Below are 22,194 nucleotides of genomic sequence, written 5' to 3'. Positions count from 1 at the left end.
CCGTGTTGGAACAAATCACAAATTTCAAGTAATTTGTATAAGTACTTACCTCGAACTACTTTCGGGATATTGCCCGCCCAGCCTTCCCAGAGTGCCTTACAGGAGTTCGAATTTATAGTTATCAAAGCTTACTGACGACCGAGACCTAGGACCATGCTCTCGCACGCTGACCCGGGTCGCCTCAGGGCGAGTATCCATCCGCCACGGAGGGACCCCACTAGAGAAAACGGAGATAGGGGAAACTACACAAAAATCTGGTCGGTTGGGAGGAGAATCCCAAATACTCAGATGCAGTACTCCTAAGAAAGTAGTTCGAGGTAAGTAATGTTAGGAAAAATACAAATTACTTAAAATTTGTGATATCTTGATTATAAAGCTGTGTTGTAATGCATATGAAAAACTCCACTTTTCATTTTAAGGACAGATATTATAAGAATATTCTAAACTACTCTATTTAAACATTAAAAGTAAAGCAAACAAAGTTAAAGACCAGTTAAACAAGTGAGAAAACAACTATAATGCTCGTGCTAGCAAGTTATAAGTTACGCCAATCAGTACAAATTGGAATATCCATTACAGTAGTATGGATAAAAGAAATAATTTAAGAAAGTTTCTCTTCAATATTTGTCTGTCAATACTTCTCCTCTTATTGGGACTTTGATAGTAGCCTACAAAGATCCCACTTCAAAATCCTAGAAACCTAGAGAGATCAACTGTACTAGACCTGCTAAGATGAACCAGCTTCTACAGAAAGACTAATGTCTTAATAACATGTCCCACTTCATCGTTAAAACTTGCAAAGAAAGTTGGAGGTTAGACTTTGGTTGATTGAATCTGTGGGAAGGCAGATTTGAATTGCTTAATTCTGTTCTTCAGTAGTCTTACTGCCCCCTATCAAGGTGTTGATATACATCCCCAGCAGGTAGAGTAAGAGTCAAGTCTGATTCTCCGGGTGGTTTGTAGTAACAGGTGGAAACTGGTCTAGCAAGGTTTCAAGTCTCAGGCCAGTCATTTAGATGACAACCTAGGAACTGACACCCCTGTCCAACCAAGATACCATTGGTGCAACCATCCTTGTGAACACTGGGTGGTTGTTGCTTGCCCAAACCAATAGGACTAAGAATAGGTAAAATTTACCCACCCTGTCAAAATGCCGATACTATGTGTGTTTGATGTCTTTAGGCGGAAAAGTAGGGAAGCCTCGTAGTTATGAAGTAGCCCCATTTGATAGGCCTTCTCACAGTTTCTGGTGTCTACATCCATATAAGGGCTAGCTTCAAATACTTGGTGGAGCATGCCAGGTCGAACACTAGTATCAACCTTCCAAAGGCCTTCTGAATTGTAAACGAATGTCTACAAGCCTGAGGAGACTATTGCATGACTCCATTGCTTAGCATAGACTGGACCTTTTCAGCCAGTGGATTAATGAATTTTGGCTATATATCCTAGTGCTGGGGCCTGTGATGTCATTCATCCCCATATACTGTAGAACAGTTAGCAGCACTCAAGGCTGTGTTCGTTACATTTTCCACTAGTTCCCTTATGAGGTCCTCTGAAAAGAAGAAAAATTTATGGGGTCATCATAATGGGAGATGACCAAGATTGCATTTCTCTCGTGGGATGATCGTAGATGATTAGTTGTCAGTCTTATGGGTCAACTCAAGGCATTGCCAGTGTGTGTCCCATCTTGGGTCTTACCCATACCCATTGGGTGTCCACTGGGAAATAAAGAAAAATATTAAAACAGCCCAAAAACACTGTACTGTACACTAGCCCTCACAGATGAACGTCGGCTCCATTCTACTTTGGAAAGAGGGACGGAATAAAAAAAAAATATGTGAGGCTTAAAAAATTATCAAGAGATTTAAACACTAAGCAAAATCAGAGAACACTCACACAATGCAGTAGTAAGACAGATAGCACCAAAATACAATTACTTCAAGATTTCTCATAAAAAGCCACTTGGGTAAAGACCACAAGTGAATATTTCTATTCATCCCTCTCCCTCTTTTTCTCATAAACTTTTGAAAGAAATGTAAGCAGAATGATGGGAAAGACATATCTTTAGATGAAACCATTCTTCTTGGCACACTTTACAATATCGGTACACTCCAGTACAAGTTGATTTTGTTCAGTAGATTTTCAAAATAATGTCATGAGTTGTTCAATTCTTATTAAATTAAATTCCTTAATTTTTAATATATAAACTACCAATTCAACAGCTTTCATAACTTACCTACATTCTAAATGTTTTCATTCTAACATTGCTGTGCTGAAATTGTGATTCCCTCTCTCTCTTGCTCACTTTTCAGTAGTCACCTAGCCTCCTTCCCCTTCAAGCTGTATACCTTGTCTAACTTCTCAGAACTTGAAGAATATTTAACAGAAGTAATAATTCAACTACAGATGGGAAGAATACTAAGATACAAAATAAAACAAATATTTTAATGTTTCAAATCTTGGGGTTTAACAAACAATTATTCTTTTTATTTTAGTCTTTTCTGTACTTTTTTATCGTCTCCTTTTACCTTTAATTCCCTTAGCTTTCTTTTTAGCTGCAACCCTTTCTCTACCCTTCTTGTGTTTCATGCGCTCTCCTTCTATTCTGGCAGTTTCCTTAACAATTTCTTGTTCAGTTCTCAACTCTCTCTTTGGTGGCCGCCTTGGAGCTGGTCCTTTAAGTTTATTGTAGAGGGGATGAGCAGTACTGTGAGCTCTGATATTAATGGCTGGAAAAAAAAAAAAAATTAGACTATAGAACTACAACAAAACATTTATACAATATTAATCTCTCCAATAACCACAATAAAATATTTGTGGAAAAATCTAATCTGGCTTGTTACTCAACTTGAAATCTAAAACAAGACAGGATTTTCTTAAAGAGTAGTTATTACTACACATACAAACCATCGTCCTTTAATTAATTCAGCAAAACGAGAATGCCCATTGAAATTTAATGAGGTAGTTAACTACTGAGAGAGGTGGTGGGGAAGCCCTGCCCACCTGCCTGTCAGGTAATCACGCACTTCAACCTTTGGCCACAAGCAGTACAAACATGCTCTTGCTGCCATTCTAATTTTGGCAGTTTAATATTTTGCTTCCTCTTTTCAAAGAAATGGATAAGTGTGCAGACAGAAGAGAAATAAAGAAAGAAGCAAAGGTTATACAGTTGTTTCCCGGTATTTACATTATCCTTGTTCCTGTTGGGTACCATGACTGATCACTCTCATTCTCTTGATAGTGTGGCCTTGACACTCTAAGCCTAGAGAAAATGGCATTCCTTGGACATCACTAGTGCTCTAACATTGGGAGAACATTTTGCTGCCATTAAGTCTTAGAGGGGAGGTGACAACACGCTTCTTCTGACCAAGGCAGTAAAGGGCTCAACATTGGGCAGTGTGTCTGCTGCTTTGAAAAGTCCCATGTGTCCTCTTTCTCTGTAGGAGCATTGTCGTTGGTTTCTATGACCCAGCAAAAAGCAACCTAAAAGTATATGCGCTACTCATTGGCTTCAACAATTGAGAAGTGGAAGAGGTCTGCCTCCCCAACTCTCTTGAGAAAAGGTTCATTCCAGGAAGAGAAATTTTCTTTTTTCAGCTCTTGAGTCTGTTGCCCTACATGGCCAGCCTCCAGGAGGTAGGCTGCATCAACCAGTGTACCAATGCAGTCTCCTACCAAACCATCATTCAGGAATTGATGAAATACAACATTCGCTCTTCTCCAAGCCTGTTGGCCAAGAAGAGGCATCAGCATTTTAGGGACTTCAACAGCCTCAAAGGCTGATCAAGACCTACAGCTACCTTTTTCTTGTAAAAAGGTTCGGAACTCTATCCTTTGACCTCCAACCTGACCAGTTCAGGAAGAATGGTAGAAGCAAGAAGGGAGACGGGACATGGAAGGGCAGTCCCCTACAATGGCTGCGTAGGGGATGTCTGTCATGCCATTTGGCAATGTGGCAGTGACATGTAGCAGTGCAATGAGTGGTGGAAGCACTTAAAAAAAAAAAACTGTCTGCCTTTTATGCTTACCTCACAGGCATCCTATTGGCATTTCATAGTTTATCCAGAATCACTGAAAGATCTGGTCTTAGCGGCATAGGTAAAGCGATGGAAAGAATGTCCTCAAGTTTTCTAGTCGACTTTTCCTAGTGATAAAGTCCACTGGGGACTAGAAACCAGTCATCAACATCTCTATTAAATAAGTTGTTTGTCAGACTTTTCAGCATGCAGATAGCAAGCCCCATTTGTTGTAACATCAGAAAGGGAGATTTCAAGCTTTCAGTGGATCTGTAGGACACACATTTCTGGAAACATTCCTAGATTCTACAAAAACAAGCTCTGCTTCGTTCTCAAAGGAGTAATCTACCAATTTAAGGCATTGTGCTTCAGAATGTTCAGTAATCCCCAGTTAATCAAGTTGATCGTCAGCCTGATCCCACTCGAATGTGATACAGTCAGGTCTTCGTCTTCGCCGTTTCGTTATTTGCAGCAGGATGTTTTCAAACCACCCATGCTTTTTTTAACCAGGCCTTCACTCAGTTTCCCTCCCTGCACAACAGTTATGAAAAACAAATACAGTAACATGATATAACAATTTTCTGAGCTTTATAATCAATTGCCACAGAGCTAAAAATATAAATTACCATGCATCGTCAGCCTAGATGAACCTCTGGTAAACTTTTATATATGCAATTAACAGTAAATAAAATATGAGAGAAATATTTCGATTTAACTAAGGTAGTATGCTAAATTAAAAATGATGATTGAAATAATAATTTGTTCTTTTGGGAAGTAAAAAATATCTTTCGGTGGTTTGCCCTTATCAGTTGATTTGGAAAGCATAGAGGGAAGTGACAACTTATAAATGGAAAAGATTACAACTTGCTATGTTTTTATTCCTTAACTTGCATGACACTCACTCACTCACAAAGAATGACTTGTGAAATTTGTAAAACCCTTTCCTGGTTTTTTTTTTGCAAGAAATAAAAGAAAAAGAAAATATTAACCTATCACGTATTTCCTTTTTATAAAATAAAATATATTTCTAAAATAATATTTATCCTATTAGTGTACTTTCACTAGATAAACATCGATCTACTATCAGAGATGAAACAAATTAAATTAAATACGTAAAATATGAGATTGTGTCTTATTTGTAGAATTAAATTTATGCCAAGTACGACAGTACACATAACCAATACAGACCCATGAAATACTTTGTATCGTTGCTCAATATTTCGATAAAGGGAATACTATTGTTAATCAGTAGCCTATTGAAAGGAAGTCACTTGATATGCCCGTTCACTTTCTTCCGGAAATATCACATCACAAAACATATCACATAACTCTACAGATATAAAAACATTTCTTAAGGTATTTTGTTTATTTGAAATGGCTACTGTGTATTATCAATAAAACAGAATGCTAACTTAAAAGAGAAATAAGTGCAACTTTATAAATGAAAATAGTTTATTTCTAAGGAAATATTTGTCCTGTTAGTGTACTATTTATGACAGACTTGTGATGCAATCACAGTGAAATAAGTGGTCATAAAGTCAAACAGTCATAAGTTGCATAGGTCATAAGTTGGTGACTACATTAGTTTTAGCAGACAACATTATCACATTCTAAACAGTCATGATTTTGAAAAAGTTAATTGTGCTTCATTAAAATACTGTATTGTAATTTCATATTCAAATTTGGGAGCATTTTAACAAAAAAAACCATTAGTGACTTATTTTTTACTTTAGGATGTGATCAGCTGATCTGAAGCTACCGCTATCGAGAATATGTGCATTTATGAATAACAAGAGTATCGTTTATATAATTTCTTTACTTATTCAAAACATTTACGTAATGAATATTACAACAGCACCAGTTTGTTATAGCCTATCGTAGTGTTCATACAGCTGCGGTGCAGTGATAGTAATGTACATATATTACAATAATATACACTATAGTATCAGCAAGTGTCATTAGTGTACTTATAAATAGGGTGGTGTGGTGCCGACTTTTGCATACTGAAGCCGTTTAAAGATGTACAATTACCTTTGAAACACAATGTGAGCTACAATACCGAGACAGAAACCACATGACAACAATGTAATGCAATACAGTCAGTTACATATTATGTTAGTCAACCACGTGTGGGCAGTAGTCTATATGTTCTAAGAGATAATGAGTTGACCCTACTTTGCTCTTCGTGGGTGCCTGTTACCTAACCCCAGACTGTACATACTGTCCTTGTGTCCTTGCATACTATGGAAGATGTCATCTTAAACATGCAGCAACATTGATGACATCTTTAGATGCCGTAATCCTGTTTGGGTGAAGTAACAGCATTCGGTGAGCACCTACAGTGTGTACTGATACATGTACTTGCAAAAGGGAATGTTCCTAGTACGTACCCTGTTGCCTCACGAGCTATGCGAGAACATACTGGGATCCCTTCGCCGAGTGAAATGTTCTCGGTACTACACTGTTTCTTGTGAAGAATATCATGTGTGAGGTGATCTGGTACACATTAAGGCTCTTGATCTTGGGAAGTCGATTTGCAGGAACATAATGCTTAGGGATCCATTGCGGTATATTCCCGTAATATATCCAAAGGGATTCAGCTCATGGTACGTTCCTGGATGTATCCATGGAGGTCCTGTGAGAGGTAATCTAGGGTAGTCTTGAAGTATGTCTAGAGAATGCTGGCAAATGTAGAACTCATATGTTTCTGGCCTTAAATGAAGGCAAATGTACACTCTCAGAAGATAAGCATAAAAGTGATGTGAGCATAGAGGTGAGGGTGTGTGCAAACAGGTGGGAATGTGTTCCTGTAGGAGGGTTCATGCACAACAGCACTTATGGTCGAGTCTGAACAGGTGAGGGCACGTCAATAGAATAGCGAGCGCCAAATGTTGATCACGTGTGCGTGTAGGTAAGTGTTCAGGATTAGAAGACTGTGCGCACGATGTCTCGTAATCAGAAGATTTTATTTGTCTCTACATTGAGAAGTAAAATCCTGTTGAGCGTTCGTAGAAGAGCACACACATCGAAGCTCCCTCCTACTTGAACACTAGTTTTTGTCTTCTCTTCATCCTTAGTGAAGGGAGTCAATGGGGCTCCTGAAGCAGCATTGTCTCTCCCACAGGTAGCAAAATGATGGGAGTCATGCGTATGGAACTCCTATCAACCAGTCACTGGACTCCTTCGGCCAAAAGTGGTAAAAAAGGGGGAGCCCTTCTATCCTAACCAGCAAAATGTAAAGACAGACGAAGGTGAGACAGTAGAGCACGTAGAATTTTCAAGTTCTCCTCCTAAGGGTTGTTCAGGCCAATGACGATGCTCTCACAGGGAAGAAGTGACAGGAACTCGATGAATAAATATCACAACCAGGTGAATGTCCTTAGTGCCTTTCCTGAAACGGGTAAGCACTGATGGGAAGGACAGAGCCCTTTTGCTTCACACTCGCCAGCAGAAACTTTCCTCCTCCAATAGCGCACATCGATTCTAAGGCTTCCAACCTCCTTAGAATCATGTTGTCATAGTCGTGACCAGGCCTCATAAGTGACGGAATAGACATCAAACGTGGAAATGGCAGAGAATGCATAGACTACTGTCAGTCAGCTACAATTGTTAGGAAAATGGAAAACTTTTCCTATTCTTTAAATTCCTCATATACTACAATCTGCCAAACAATTATCTAAAATAAAAGCAAAATAAAACAGCCACTTGATAGCATTAGTAGTACATCTACTATCAGGGAGTTGGGAGGGCAGGGCTTTCCCACTACCAGACAGTAACTACCACTACCTCGTTAGTTTTACCAGTTGTATACAGCTTTACGAAAGCATACTCCTACTAAACGGACTCAGGATTGTATTTCTATAGGAACAAATAAGAGCTACAATAATTGGGAGTGCCACAGAAAGACTGCAAGGGGATTACTTATTTTGACAAAGAAAGTTGGAGTGCTATTGTCTTATCTTTTCAACTCACTCATAAATCTAGAATAACAATTGCTTCAGATGATGAAAGGCATAGTAATGAATAAGAGTCACTGTACTTACTTTTGACGCCCATTCTCTTTTTGTTTGAATTTTGATTTCCATCTTCATTCTCAGTGTCTTTCTTTTTACCTTTAGCTAGCCACCTCTCATACCTGCCAGTTTTATATGATGCAGAAATCCACACACCAGATTCAGTTTTTATCTTTTTATTCTTTTCCTGAAACAATAAATGGAATTTAATTTAGAAAAAATTATTTTCTTCCAATATAGGGCTATTACAGTATTTTTCCTTTATCTCCACAAATTTCATAATCTCCAGATCTTAGAAAAGAAAACTAAAACTCCCAATAAGTTAGCATAGGAGCATATATGAAGTCCTACAGTGACAAACTATCTTCTTACATAGTTTAAACAACTGCAAGAGAACAGTAGGATTAGAGCAAGGACAAAGGACAATCAAGTGAAGTGATGGGTTTATATTAAAGAATTCTTACACAGTTTGAATAACTTAGGTGGGAGGGAGTCATGCTGCTGAAGAGAAAAAATATTTGACTTCGTTAAACTGTTAGAAATGGGGTAGAGATTTATCCGTAACTTCTAAGAGACAAAAAGTGAAAGAAGTACTAGGACCCTGTCAAAACTATGACAAAATTGGAAATAACTTGTATTTTCCTAACTATACAAACCTGAAGCTCTTTACATCGGAGGTATATTTCGGCGACAGCTGAAACTACTGTAGCCGTAAAACTTTTAGCGAAGTGCTACTACCCTATGGTAGTTAGCAAGAGGTAGACCAACCACCCCACTCACACTAGTAGTAGCTAACACAAGCCTCTAAAACTTTTTGCGAGGTGCTACTACAATATGGTAGTAAGCAAGGGGTAGACCAACCACCCCAATCACACTAGTAGTAGCCAACACAAGCCACTTTGCAACTGCAGGCAGGATTTCCTGGGAATAGGTGATGGCAGGCCATTATGCATAGGGAGCTTCAGGTTTGTATGGTTAGGAAAAATATGAATTATTTCCAAATTTGTCATTTGTTCCAGCACTAAATACAAACCTCTCTGCTCTTTACTATGGAGACTCACGTTTAGGTGGGAGGAAGTTCAAGACCAATTGGATGGTCACTGACCTGGGACGCGAGTCTCGTGCTTTGTACGAGCTCTGGAAGAACGCACCCTATCACCTCGCTAACTCTCAATGAGAGATAACAGCCTGAAAAATTGTGCAAAGATGTGGAGCTAAGCTGCTCTTACCTGGTCGTTACCCGGTTCCTACCTCGCTGAGAAATTAGGGACATAGCAAATATAAATGTAAATATCAGGTTACACCAAGGACAATGATACCCACCAGCAGTCAGAGGTCAGCTTGCAGAGTTCCTCGGCTTTCTCAAGCCCCAAGATAGAGTAGAATGAAAGAAGAAAAGGCAAGTCATACGCACATTCAAACTAGATAAACAACCAGGTAACATCTGCCCTCAAAACCAACTGCTAATTGTCCTCAGAGGGAGCTGAGATGTTACTGATCACGTTTTGTGCAACCACCACTACAGTACATATGGAGAATGTGCGAAGCCTCCAATGGGTTACATCTTGCAGGTAGTCGATGGTGAACGTAGTTTGATGTTTCCACACGCCCCCAGTAGAACCTACATCACACTGAAGTTCTTTTTGAACACCAGGGAAGTGCTAGCACCCCTCACATCATGAGCTCTAGGTCTACGGATTTGAGTCTCCTTAGAGGGAAGAGACTGAGTTCTCCGTGACTCTCCTCTTGAACCTGCCTGTACTGACAAACAGTCTGTTAATCTGCGGTCGAGCTCGAACATTCCGTTTAATGCATTTCCTCAGTGCCCTAACAGGGCATGGTAACAGTTGATCTGGGTCACTTGTTATAGTACGGAGACACTCAATCCGGAAGGGCCCAAATCTAGGATTCACTACAGCCAGATTTTGAGTACAGTATTAGCAATAAACTAAGGGACAAAGTGGATTGTCACTTGCCCACATGCCCTTGAATGGGACAGACTGTATACCTTGCTGACTCTTATAGCAGAGGCCAGAGCTAACAGACAAACATCTTTAGCATCAGATCATAATCTGAGTTCCGACTAAGAGGTTTATAAAGCGCTCCCTTCAGGGATTGCAGTACAAATACTACATTCCACAGAGGCGGTCTGAGATGTTAGCTCGAAAGTTCATATGAAAAGAAACAATTATGTTGAGGAGGAAATGTTAACTCCGTTCAGCGTAAAGGTAAGGCTTAAGACTGAGTGATAGCCTTTCACTGCCAAAACTTAACAGTTTTTCCTCCCTTATGTAAATCAAAAGCACCTCTATAACTGGAATAGTGGCAATTAGAGGAGCAATACCCCTTCCAAGACACCAACCACAGAAGATAGACCACTGCACCTGGTAGACGGTGGAAGACAACTCTCAGGGGTATCTAGCCATCCTTCTCGCAACTGGTTGTGAAAACCCTCGTGCCGCAAAGAGTTGCTGGATAACCTCCATGCATGAATACAGTGAAGCTACTGCTCTGAGGAATATCTGTACATGAGGTTGTTTGAGTAGATAGGTAAGTGGAGGGAGCTCTCTCGGTGCCTCTGTGAACAGATGTAGGAGGTTAGGAAACCATTCTGCATGTTGCCATAGTGGAGCAATAAGGGTTATTGATAGATATTGTGATGTCCATACTTTGCTCAGAAACCTCCTTACCAGGCAGAAAGGGGGGGGGGGGATGCATAGACTTCTAAATTGCACCACGGGTGACGGAAGGCATCTTGCCAGAATGCCTGGGGATCTGGTACTAGGGAACAGTACACTGGAAGTTTCCATTTGAGAGACGTGAATAAGTCTATTATCGGCTCTCTCCACAAAGTCAAGACTATGTTGGCTATCTGTTGATTCAAAGACCACTCAGAACCAACTATCTGATTCTTCCTGCTCAGTTGTTCTGCAAAGATGTTTCTCTTGCCCGGAATGAAGCAGGCTGATAGGGCTTACGAGTTGTCTTATGTCCATCTGATTATTTCCACAGCCAGATGCCAGAGGGGCTGTGAAGAAGTACCTCCTTACTTGTTTATGGAAGCCACCACTGTGGTGTTGTCGCTCATCAGCCCAGGGGCTCCAACAGGGAAAATAGCCCAGTGAAGAAAAGAAACAAGGAAAAATAAAATATTTTAAGAACAGTAACAACATAAATATCTCGTATAAACTATAAAAACTTTAAAAAACAAGAGGAAGAGAAATAAGATAGAATAGTGTGCCCAAGGGTACCCTCAAGCAAGAAGACTCTAACCTAAGATAGTGGAAGACCATGGTACAGAGGCTATGGCACTACCCATGACTAGAGAACAATGATTTGATTTTGGCGTGTCCTCCTAAAAGAGCTGCTTACCAAAGGTAAAGAGTCTCTTTTACCCTTACTGAGAGGAAAGTGGCCACTGAACAATTACAGTGCAGTAGTTAACCTCTTGAGAGAAGAAAAATTGTTTCGTAATCTCAGTGTTGTCAGGTGTATGAGGACAGAGGAAAATATCTAAAGAATAGGCCAGACTATTTGGCATATGTGTAGGCAAAGGGGAAATGAACCGTAACCAGAGAGAAGGATACAATGTAATATTATCTGGCCAGTTGAAGGACTCCATAAGTCTCTAGCGGTAGTATCTCAACCAAAGTCCGGAGGTGATGTGCTACAACAGATCAGCCCCCTTTCTTTTGATATATCCATAGAGCACTTCAATTCCAGGGGAGGAGAGAAAAGGTCTACTCCCCTAAGTAGGTTGCTATCTGATACCTACCACTTCAGGTCTCTTCTGCTCTGACCCTACCCTGACCAGAAGGTCCGGATGATCATTGTGCTGAAACCAGAATGTCTTTAGCTGCTACTGGAGAGTTTGAGTGCAGAGATGACTGTTGGGTACCAGGGCCTCTAGAGAGACGAGGTGTCCTAGCAACTTCTGCCAAAGACAATCTGGTAGTTTGTTTTGCATTAGAAACATTTCTGCTACTCATTTCCTTCCCTCCAATCCTGCTATGGACGGGAAGACTTTACCTAGATTTGAGTCGATGTTCATATATCTGATTTTGAGTTGGCTGCAGGGAGGACTACTCAAGATTTACCATGACTCCCAGATCTTGGTAAAAATTGAAAAGCCTGTCTCGATGAAGGAGAAGAGTTTCCATTGAGTCTGCTACAATCAGCTAGTCGCCTAGGTAACGAAGCAGGCGGATTACGTTCTTGTACGCTCAAGTTGACACTAGAGAAAGCACTCAAGTGAAAACTTGAGGTGCGGTGGACAGGCCGAAGCACAGCACCTTGAACTGGTATAATCTGTTGTTGAGGGAGAACCTTAGATACTTCCTTGAGGATCTACGAATGGGGATCTGGAAATGTGCGTCTTTGAGTTCCAGAATGACAATGAAGTCATTTGGTCTGAAGATCTGTCTAACTGTCTGGGCTGTCTCCAACTTGAACGGAGTTTCTAGAACAAAATCGTTCAGAGCTGAGAGGTTTATGACTGGTCTTCAGCCACCTGATGCCTTTTCCACCCCCTCGATGTCCTCCACACCGAAAGGGGAGGTGCTATCCATTGGGGCATTGCTCAGCCTCATTGCTTCTTTCCATGGGTTAAGAACTCGATGATCCGGGTTCCAGAAAGCAGGAAGATGAATATCACCTCCCCGTTCTGTTCAGTGGAGAAATCCTCGGTTCTGAACAGGTAACCCACTGACCCCAACCAGTAATCCAGCCATGAGGTGTCTTGCAAAGAGCTCTTTGAAACCCTCTCCATGTTCGCAGCGTCCGTTACAGAGAACCCCACCGACAAGGAGAGCTTGCTAAAGGAAAATTCTGGGTCAAGACCAGTATTGCCGGCTCTAGAGAGAAAGGGGATGGGGCAGCGTCCACTATGTCATAAATACTTCCTCTGCCTGACGTAAGGTGGCAAAAGTAAGCTAGATGAATTCACTCATCTCAAAGATCGTGATTCTCTAGCAACCTGAGCATAGGCTCTCTTTCTGGCACCCCTAACCCAGCCTTGATTATGGTAAAGTTAGCCTTGGTTGGATTAGTATTGTAAAAGACATCAAGGACTATGTCCTTTCACTCTACCTGTATAGGGTCTGGCTACACCAAGGAAATAATTTTTCTTATGCCAGAAAGTACCAGTAGAAAAATGTGATCATCTCATTCTGTTCCAAGGGGGTGATCTTAGGACTGGCCAATGGAGGCAGCATGCCCTCAGAGTGGTCAGATCAGTCGTCAAAAGACTCATTCTCCCCAAGCTTACAGGGAAGGTCAAATCTTCAGGTTTGCGAGAAGTGAAGAGAGACCTCGGGAGAGGCCGCTAAGCTCTGGTTGTACGGGAGCAGGGGTGTAACCTATGGAATGTTCTCCTTAACTTTGCTGGCCTATGGTTGAATCCCAGTTCTTGATGATCGTCTTGGGATCCTTTCGTTCTCGCGGGCGGATGGTAAAGTCCATGAGAAGCAAGGTGGTTTCCTTCCTCACTCCTTCCTTTGGTCTAGTCTCCTCGGCAGGAGCGGAAGGGTCCCTTAGAAAAACTTGGAGCCACAGGATCCAGAACTACCGAAACTAGTTTACTGTATAGTTCTCTGTCTGAAGCCTCCACTGGGTCTTGGCTGTATTGAGTCCCCCACAGGCGAAGTATCCTCTCGCTGACCCCTTTCTCTTCTTCCTAGGCTTGATCAGAATGATACCCAATCTCTCCCAAGCAGGGTGACTGCTAAAAAGAAATCATAATTAGCAACAGCACCAGTAGTAAACAAGATAAAGCCAATGATAGCCAAACCAGCAACAAATAATTGCCTTCGCTTCCAAAAGAAGGGAGTTTTAGCCCAACGGCAAAACAACTGTCCAGATGTCCCCAAAAGTTGTCCGCAACCGTCTATAAGGCCAAATGGACCTGGCTGATATTGGAGGCCTTAGAATGCAGATACTGTTCATATTTGGAAAACCTCTGAGGGGGAGAGGGTCGTAAAGCCAAAAAGAGAGGTTGCTGGTCACTTCTGCGTCTAGGGTCAGACGGAGGGGAATTCCTCACAGAGAAACTCGAGACTTCCAAAAGAAGCTTAGAAATTCTTCTAGGTGCCATCGGGGGAGCCTGGGCTGGTCATGAGACTGCCTGGACAAGGTCTTGGAACTAGGAATTTTCCTTTGAAAAGGGAACCGTTTTCTAGAAGTATTACTCCCTTGTTTCCTCTGAAGAGGAGAGTGCTCAAGGTATGTCTAGAATAGGACCGCATGCGTATGGTGAGCGCTGAGCAGGTGCGCTCTGATGACAAGGAGAGTGCCGTTCAGGTACTCCTAGGGACCGCTGGCGAGACAACTGTATGCGAGCGGTTTGCACATTCGTGCGCACAGGAAACTTGAGTGTCTGTGAATGTTGTCTCTCTTCTGCATAGCACAAGCACGCGTGGTTGATGCCCGTCAAAGTGAGAAGAAGCTGGCCTACCTGTCTTGTGTGCTAAACGACAAGTCGCTCATTGGCATGGAAGATGTGGCATGTAGAATAGGGCGCGCGCTGAACTACCTCCAAGGTTGACAACTGTTGGGTTTGGCATGTAATTGAAAGCATATGCCGAATCCCATCCACAGTTAGTGGCTGAAAATGGCACATAGCTGGATGCACATGCTGAGCTCTGTCAAGAGTTGGTGAGGAATGGTTTTGTCATGTAGCTGTGGATGTGTGTTGAACTCCTGGTGAAGGAGAGTGATGAGGTTGGCGCGTAGATGGAAGCACGTTCTGTACTCCTTGCCCACTCACTTCTCTGGATTAGAGGGTTCACGCTACACTCATCAGTTTGTTCTAAGTTGGCGAGTTCCTCAGCGAAAACACTCTGAAGGAAGTCAGACATACTCCTTTCCCCTAAGGCAGGGTGCTGCCTTATATCCTGCTCCCTTGCGCATGAAGATGTATTAGCACACTGAGAGGGAGAAGGATGATGACGAGAAGGCAACACAAGAGGATTCTACCCTATAAGAAGTAGAAACCCTAGGCTCAGGTGTGTAACTTGGCCTCTCAAAGCGACGAGTACTTTGATGTGTTCTATAAACACGATGGCGGTAGGCAGGAGCTGTAAACAGCCGCCTAATCCCCTGTCATCTGGCTCTGAAAAGCTGCGCTTCGAAAAGCAATGCTCCGAAGAGCTGGAACATGGTACAGAAGAGTCCCATACACATTTAAGGATAGATCTAGGAGGCAACCACTCAGGTGAACGTTTCCTTTCTTGTTGGAGGGAGGGACAATCGACACCTGTTGCCGATGTGGGAGGATCATTTCGCAAATGGAAAGACGATCCAACAATAGCTCGTGAAGGGCGTCCATCCCATGAGTGGGAATATTGTCCAGCACCTTAAGGAATTCCCGCAAAGGAATCCTCTGATGGAATACTTCTGACTATCAGCCGAGAGCTGGTGTCCGTCAGCCGAAGCTGAATGACAAAGGGGAGGCGATGAGGGTCGAAGCTGAATGACAAAGGGGAGGCGATGAGGGTAATTCAGCAAGGGGCACAAGAGACTCCTTTGGTCGACTGCCGGAATGTTGAGGGAAAGGATCAAAAGAACCCTTGGATGAGACAGCCTCGTCCTGACCCTTGCCGAATGACCTCAGGAAGGCGTTCATTATAAGGAGAGCCTGGTAGCTCCAAGGAGGGCCACAGCTAATGTACCGCCTCGGCGGAAAAAGACTCCCTTGCAGAGGAAGTCTGAGCTGCTTCTCTAGGAGAAGCAACCGGGACTTCAGCCCGCAAGGTTGTCCATGAGTCAAGGCCGCTCCGCTCTTACCCAGTTGATCCCCAGAGGAGACTGACCGGGCAGGGTCCGAGTGACGGTTTATTAAACCGAGTCAAGCTGAGGAGAACTGACAACGTCCATTCCTTTCAGAGCTGAAATAAAAAGTGGCTTGTGTTGCCTACTACATGTGTGAGCAGGGTGGCTGGTCTACCACCCTGACCCCACTAACTAGCGGAGAGTAGTAGCACCTTGCTAAAAGTTTTCCGGCTAGTTTCAGCTGTCGCTGAAATATATCTCCATAGTAAAGAGTTGAAAGGTTTGTATTTGTTGCTGAAACAATAAGAGGTTTAAAAATGTATGGAGGTTATTCATAAAGTAAAGGTATATGTACCTCTGTCCACTGAAGTTAGTAAAGGAAGTGATCTACATACAGTATACAACATTAAAAGGTGCTACTAACTGGAATTACAAGACGATGATGAATCTAATGATCCTGACAATGTAGGCCTAGAAATTATGTTTTGGTTATGTAAAGATGTTATTACAAATTATGTTTTACTTAGTGTATGCTTAGAAATTCAAAATAAACAAAATAAAACCGATTCTATATTATATTCCCCCTACTTATGATACCCAAAAGGGAACCACTTTTTTTTTTTTTTTTTTGTTATATTGCCAATTACAACAAACGAACAAATACACAAATGAACAAATAAATGAATGAACACATTAACTCATCCAAGTGATAACTAACACTACTGTACTTATATTTTTAGTAATCTGTATGAAACCTCTGTTATCAATTATAAGATAGTTTTGAAATTATATTATAAACATTTTATTTATACAGTATTTACGCATAATCTTCATAGCAGTAGCTTGAATTGGTTAATGATGTTTACATGCTATCAGCTTGACTCAAAAATGTAATCTCCAAACTTATTAAAAGCATCTTATAAATACTGCACATAGTTTACATACAGTTTATTAAAAGCCAATAGTATTATCAGTTATCAATTGGATGTGAAAATGTGTTTGTTCGTTCATCCATATTTGGTGCCATATGTAGGAAATACATACAAAAATAGTTTTATTTCATTTATTCTGAATTTCTAAGACTACAGTGAATAAAACAACATTAAAAATACTACGTTATTTATATGTGAGCATATCCTCAAGAGTAGTTGCTTGAAATCAGCTGAGTATGTTTATTTCTCAGATGGGCTCACACGAAAAAAAGTTGATTTCATTGATCTAGAACTATTCCTTGAATAGGCTACTTATAAGGAAGAAATACTAATAATGAAAAAGGTAAAGATGGTTTTAATACCTTTACATAAATAGAAAGAGTAAATAAAAATAAATATATCAGAACTATGTACTTACTGTGACCTTTGCAAATGGAATGCTACTCTAATTATCTGAATTTTAATCGGGTAAATCCAAAGTCTGTAGAAAGTGTCTTTCATTGTGAATTTCTACTGTGCATGCTGTAAATTATAAAGCTGTTTTGGAATACATTATAGAAATCGCAAAAAATGATTAAATTGTCATAAAATATTACCTCAGTACTGACAAACTTCTTTGTAAACCGATTCCATTTGTGCAGGGCTTTCTTCTTTCTTTGATTTACATCCTCATCCTCAAGCATATCTAATGTGGCTTGATCTGTGTCCTTGTGGAAACCAGATTGAAGAGAATATCTGAAATATTCACAAAAAGAAAATTAATTCCCTTAAGAATTCACACTACTCAGTAAGTACAGTATATCTAAACCAATGTCATACTGGTTTGACAGACCAAAACTGGGGTATGCATATTCTTTCTCAATAAAGAAATTATAATTCATAACAAATTTTGTTATGTAATCCTATTAACAGATCACAATCATATAGCTAGGAAAAATACAACTTATTTTTTAAATTTGTAGTTTATTCATATGCTGATACAAACTTCCGAGTCATTTATATTGGAGTCTTCCAAAAGTGGGAGGAAGTCTCTGTTAAGCAGTATGCCCTTCCTCTCTAATAGATACAATTACTATAAGTAGTAGAAAGAGATCAAAGGGAATAATTTATGAACAGTGTAGCCGCATCATAAAGAGCCAAGGCCTTACATTCTAGTTTACAGGATAATAATCTTTGCCAGGGGTAAAGTCATATGTGCATCAAGTGTTACATAATATTGAATATTATATATATCATAAAAAAGTTAAAATTCAAGACACTCTTAATTGCATTAGGGTGAATTCCAAGTGAAGGCTTCAAGTCCAAACAAGATCACCATCTGCCTTAGTGCCCATTACATACCCTTATAATGCAGAAAATAAATGATGCCCAAGATAAAAAGAAAAAAAAGGTTAACATGTCCCGTAAGAGCTTTCAATTAGATTTATTGTGCTGCAACAATAGGGCCTAAAGAAAAAAAGTATCAAAAGACCTGTGTGTAATTTTTAAGGTAATGGTCCGTATTAGTGGTTTGTCTCTTTCATACACCAGCTTTGAGGTCTTGTACCTACAGAGTGGTTTCTGTGGAACGCTAAGGATGCGTAACGCTAAGGATGCGTAACGCTAAGGTTGTGGAAAGCCCACGGATATCATGTGCTCGAGGGGGGAGCTTGGCAATGCTTCCCCTGAGGATTTATAAGCTCTCATGATTGTTTTTCGTAACCACAAAGAGATAGTTTCTTGAAATTTTGTTTTGAGAGAACAGTGCCCACGAATAAAATGATATTTTAATTATAAAATAAATTTTTGAATATACTTACCCGGTGAATATATAGCTGCAACTCTGTTGCTCGACAGACAAACTCTACGGAAAAAACTCGCCAGCGATCGCTACACAGGTTGCGGGTGTGCCCAACAGCGCCATCTGTCGACCAGATACCCAGCTCTTATGTAAACAAAGACTCAATTTTCTCCTCGTCCCACTGCGTCTCTATTGGGAAGGAAGGGAGGGTCATTTAATTTATATATTCACCGGGTAAGTATATTCAAAAATTTATTTTATAATTAAAATATCATTTTTAAATATTTAACTTAGCCGGTGAATATATAGCTGATTCACACCCAGGATGGTGGGTAGAGACCAGTAATATATGTTTACATTTTATGAGCTAAGAGTTTTTTATTTCATTTTAGAAGTTATCAAAATAACAAAAACAAAATAAATAGGTACCTGGTAAGGAAGTCGACTTGAACAATTACTCTGCCTTTTAAGTACGTCTTCCTTACGGAGCCTCGCGATCCTCTTAGGATGCTGATCGACCCCTAGGAGCTGAAGTATCAAGGGTTGCAACCCATACAACAGGACCTCATCAAACCCCTAATCTAGGCGCTCTCAAGAAATGACTTTGACCACCCGCCAAATCAACCAGGATGCGAAAGGCTTCTTAGCCTTCCGGACAACCCATAAAAAAAAAAAAACATTTCAAGAGACAGATTAAAAGGATAAGGAATTAGGGAATTGTAGTGGTTGAGCCCTCACCCACTACTGCACTCGCTGCTACGAATGGTCCCAGTGTGTAGCAGTTCTCGTAAAGAGACTGGACATCTTTCAAGTAAAATGACGCGAACACTGACTTGCTTCTCCAATAGGTTGCGTCCATTATACTTTGCAGAGATATATTTTGCTTAAAGGCCACGGAAGTTGTTACAGCTCTAACTTCGTGCGTCTTCACCTTAAGCAAAGTTCGGTCTTCCTCACTCAGATGTGAATGAGCTTCTCGTATTAACAATCTGATAAAGTCTGACCAAGCATTCTTTGACATAGGCAAGGATGGTTTCTTAACTGAACACCATAAAGCTTCAGATTGGCCTCGTAAAGGTTTAGTACGCTTTAAATAGAACTTAAGAGCTCTAACAGGGCATAAGACTCTTTCTAGTTCATTGCCTACGATCTCCGATAAGCTGGGAATATCGAAAGATTTAGGCCAAGGCCGAGAAGGCAGCTCATTTTTGGCTAGAAAACCAAGTTGCAGCGAACAAGTGGCTTTTTCCGACGAAAATCCGATATTCTTGCTGAAGGCATGAATCTCACTGACTCTTTTAGCCGAGGCTAAGCATACCAGGAAAAGAGTCTTAAGAGTGAGATCTTTCAGGGAGGCTGATTGTAACGGCTCCAACCTGTCTGACATGAGGAATCTTAGTACCACGTCTAAATTCCATCCAGGGGTAGCCAAACGACGCTCCTTGGTGGTCTCAAAAGACTTAAGGAGGTCTTGCAGATCTTTATGTTTGGAAAGATCTAAGCCTCTATGCCGGAAGACCGATGCCAACATGCTTCTGTAGCCCTTGATAGTGGGAGCTGAAAGGGATCGTCCTTTTCTCAGGTATAAGAGAAAATCAGCTATTTGAGCTACAGAGGTACTGGTCGAGGATACAGAAACTGACTTGCACAAGTCTCGGAAGACTTCCCACTTCGATTGGTAGACTCTAATGGAAGACGCTCTCCTTGCTCTAGCAATCGCACTGGCTGCTTCCTTCGAAAAGCCTCTAGCTCTCGAGAGTCTTTCGATAGTCTGAAGGCAGTCAGACGAAGAGCGTGGAGGCTTTGGAGTACCTTCTTTACGTGTGGCTGACGTAGAAGGTCTACCCTTAGAGGAAGACTTCTGGGAACGTCTACTAACCATCAAAGTATCTCGGTGAACCATTCTCTCGCGGGCCAGAGGGAAGCAACTAACGTCAACCTTGTCCCTTCGTGAGAGGCGAACTTCTGCAGTACCTTGTTGACAATCTTGAACGGTGGGAATGCGTAGAGATCCAGATGTGACCAATCTAGGAGGAAAGCATCTATATGTATTGCTGCTGGGTCCGGGACTGGAGAGCAATAGATTGGAAGCCTCTTGGTCAGCGAGGTTGCAAAGAAATCTATGGATGGTTTACCCCAAGTGGCCCAAAGTCTCTTGCACACATCCTTGTGGAGGGTCCATTCGGTTGGAATTACTTGCCCTTTCCGACTGAGACAATCTGCTATGACGTTCAAGTCGCCTTGGATGAACCTCGTTACTAGGGAGATGTCTTGACCTTTTGACCAGATGAGCAGGTCCCTTGCGATCTCGTACAACGTCAGTGAGTGGGTACCTCCTTGTTTGGAGATGTACGCCAAGGCCGTGGTGTTGTCCGAGTTAACTTCCACCACTTTGCCTCGAAGGAGAGACTTGAAGCTTTTCAAGGCCAGATGTACTGCCAACAGCTCCTTGCAGTTGATATGCATGCTCCTCTGACTCGAGTTCCACAGTCCTGAGCATTCCCGACCGTCTAGTGTCGCGCCCCAGCCCACGTCCGATGCGTCCGAGAAGAGAACGTGGTTGGGAGTCTGAACAGCCAGGGGAAGACCATCTCTTAGGTTGATATTGTCCTTCCACCAAGTCAGACAAGACTTTATCTTTTCGGAAACCGGGATCGAGACCGCTTCTAGCGTCTTGTCCTTTTTCCAGTGAAAAGCTAGATGGTATTGAAGAGGACGGAGGTGTAGTCTTCCTAGTGACACAAATTGTTCCACGGATGACAGCGTCCCTACCAGACTCATCCACAGCCTGACTGAGCAGCGTTCCTTCTTCAGCATCTTCTGGATGGATAGCAGGGCTTGATCTATTCTGGGGGCTGATCGTCTTGTTGTTCAGCAACGTCCTCATCAGAGGGTTCCTCATCCGAAAACTGATGAGGAAACGGCAACGGAGTGGGCAACGTCTGGCTCGCTGAGTCCGGTCGCACTGGTGCATGAGCGACGGAGCCGGACGCAACATCATGGAACTGCTGCACAGTCTGTGAACTGTCAACAACCATGGGTGCGCGAGGAAGCACAGCGTCAACCCGAGACTGTCTAGACCGTCTGGGTTGTGCAGTCAACACCCTACCGGGTTGCTGAGGTTGACGCACTGCGTCAAAACAAGTCACCTCTGCTGGTTGTTGAACGTCCTGAACGTCAACAACCACCTCCGAGCGTCGCTTAACGTCAACGTGCGGCTGGCAACCCACACTGGGTCGCATCGGTGGAGGAACCACCTCAACTGGCAGACGCGAGAAGGTTACCTCAGCGTCAACAGGGCGCACAACCGACCGGTTGGAAGGTTGTTGGCCAGAAGGTTCGGCAGCAACCTTCTCCGCATAAAAGTCCTCTATCAAGGACGCAAGCTTGGACTGCATGTCTTGCAGCAAAGCCCATTTAGGGTCTACGGGAGCAGGTGCGGCAACAGACGGGGTTAGCGACTGAGGCGGTACCGCTTTCCATCCCTGAAAGCCTTGTTTATGCATGACATAATTGTACAGCAAAACTTCAAAGGCTCGAAAACAGCTGTGAAGTTGACCTGTAAAAAACTTGGAGCGTCTCCTGGCCAGGCGCCAGGGAGAGTCTACGAGATTTGAGAAGTCTATCTGGGCAGAGGCATGAACTCCCAAGCCGAGAACTTCTCTCGTGTCATATCAGACTCTCGC

At 42.0% G+C, this 22,194-nt stretch overlaps 1 protein-coding gene across 4 annotated transcripts in view; it reads right to left on the bottom strand.

Moving 5' to 3' along the window:
• Positions 1–2,426: 2,426 nt before the first annotated feature.
• The window catches only part of LOC137616293 (ATP-dependent RNA helicase DDX54), a 121,973-nt gene continuing 102,205 nt past the window's right edge, over positions 2,427–22,194 (bottom strand). For all 4 annotated transcript variants that reach the window (XM_068345936.1, XM_068345935.1, XM_068345934.1 and 1 more), the window contains exons 15-17: positions 17,325–17,463; positions 8,060–8,216; positions 2,427–2,729 (exon numbers count right to left, since the gene is read on the bottom strand). In XM_068345936.1, the coding sequence (XP_068202037.1) occupies positions 2,512–2,729; positions 8,060–8,216; positions 17,325–17,463 (514 nt within the window). In that variant the 3' untranslated portion in view covers positions 2,427–2,511. The remainder of the gene's footprint in view (positions 2,730–8,059; positions 8,217–17,324; positions 17,464–22,194) is intronic.

Source organism: Palaemon carinicauda, chromosome 22 (assembly GCF_036898095.1).
Source record: "Palaemon carinicauda isolate YSFRI2023 chromosome 22, ASM3689809v2, whole genome shotgun sequence".
Lineage (NCBI taxonomy): Eukaryota > Metazoa > Arthropoda > Malacostraca > Decapoda > Palaemonidae > Palaemon > Palaemon carinicauda.
This window is presented reverse-complemented; position numbering and strand designations above follow the sequence as displayed.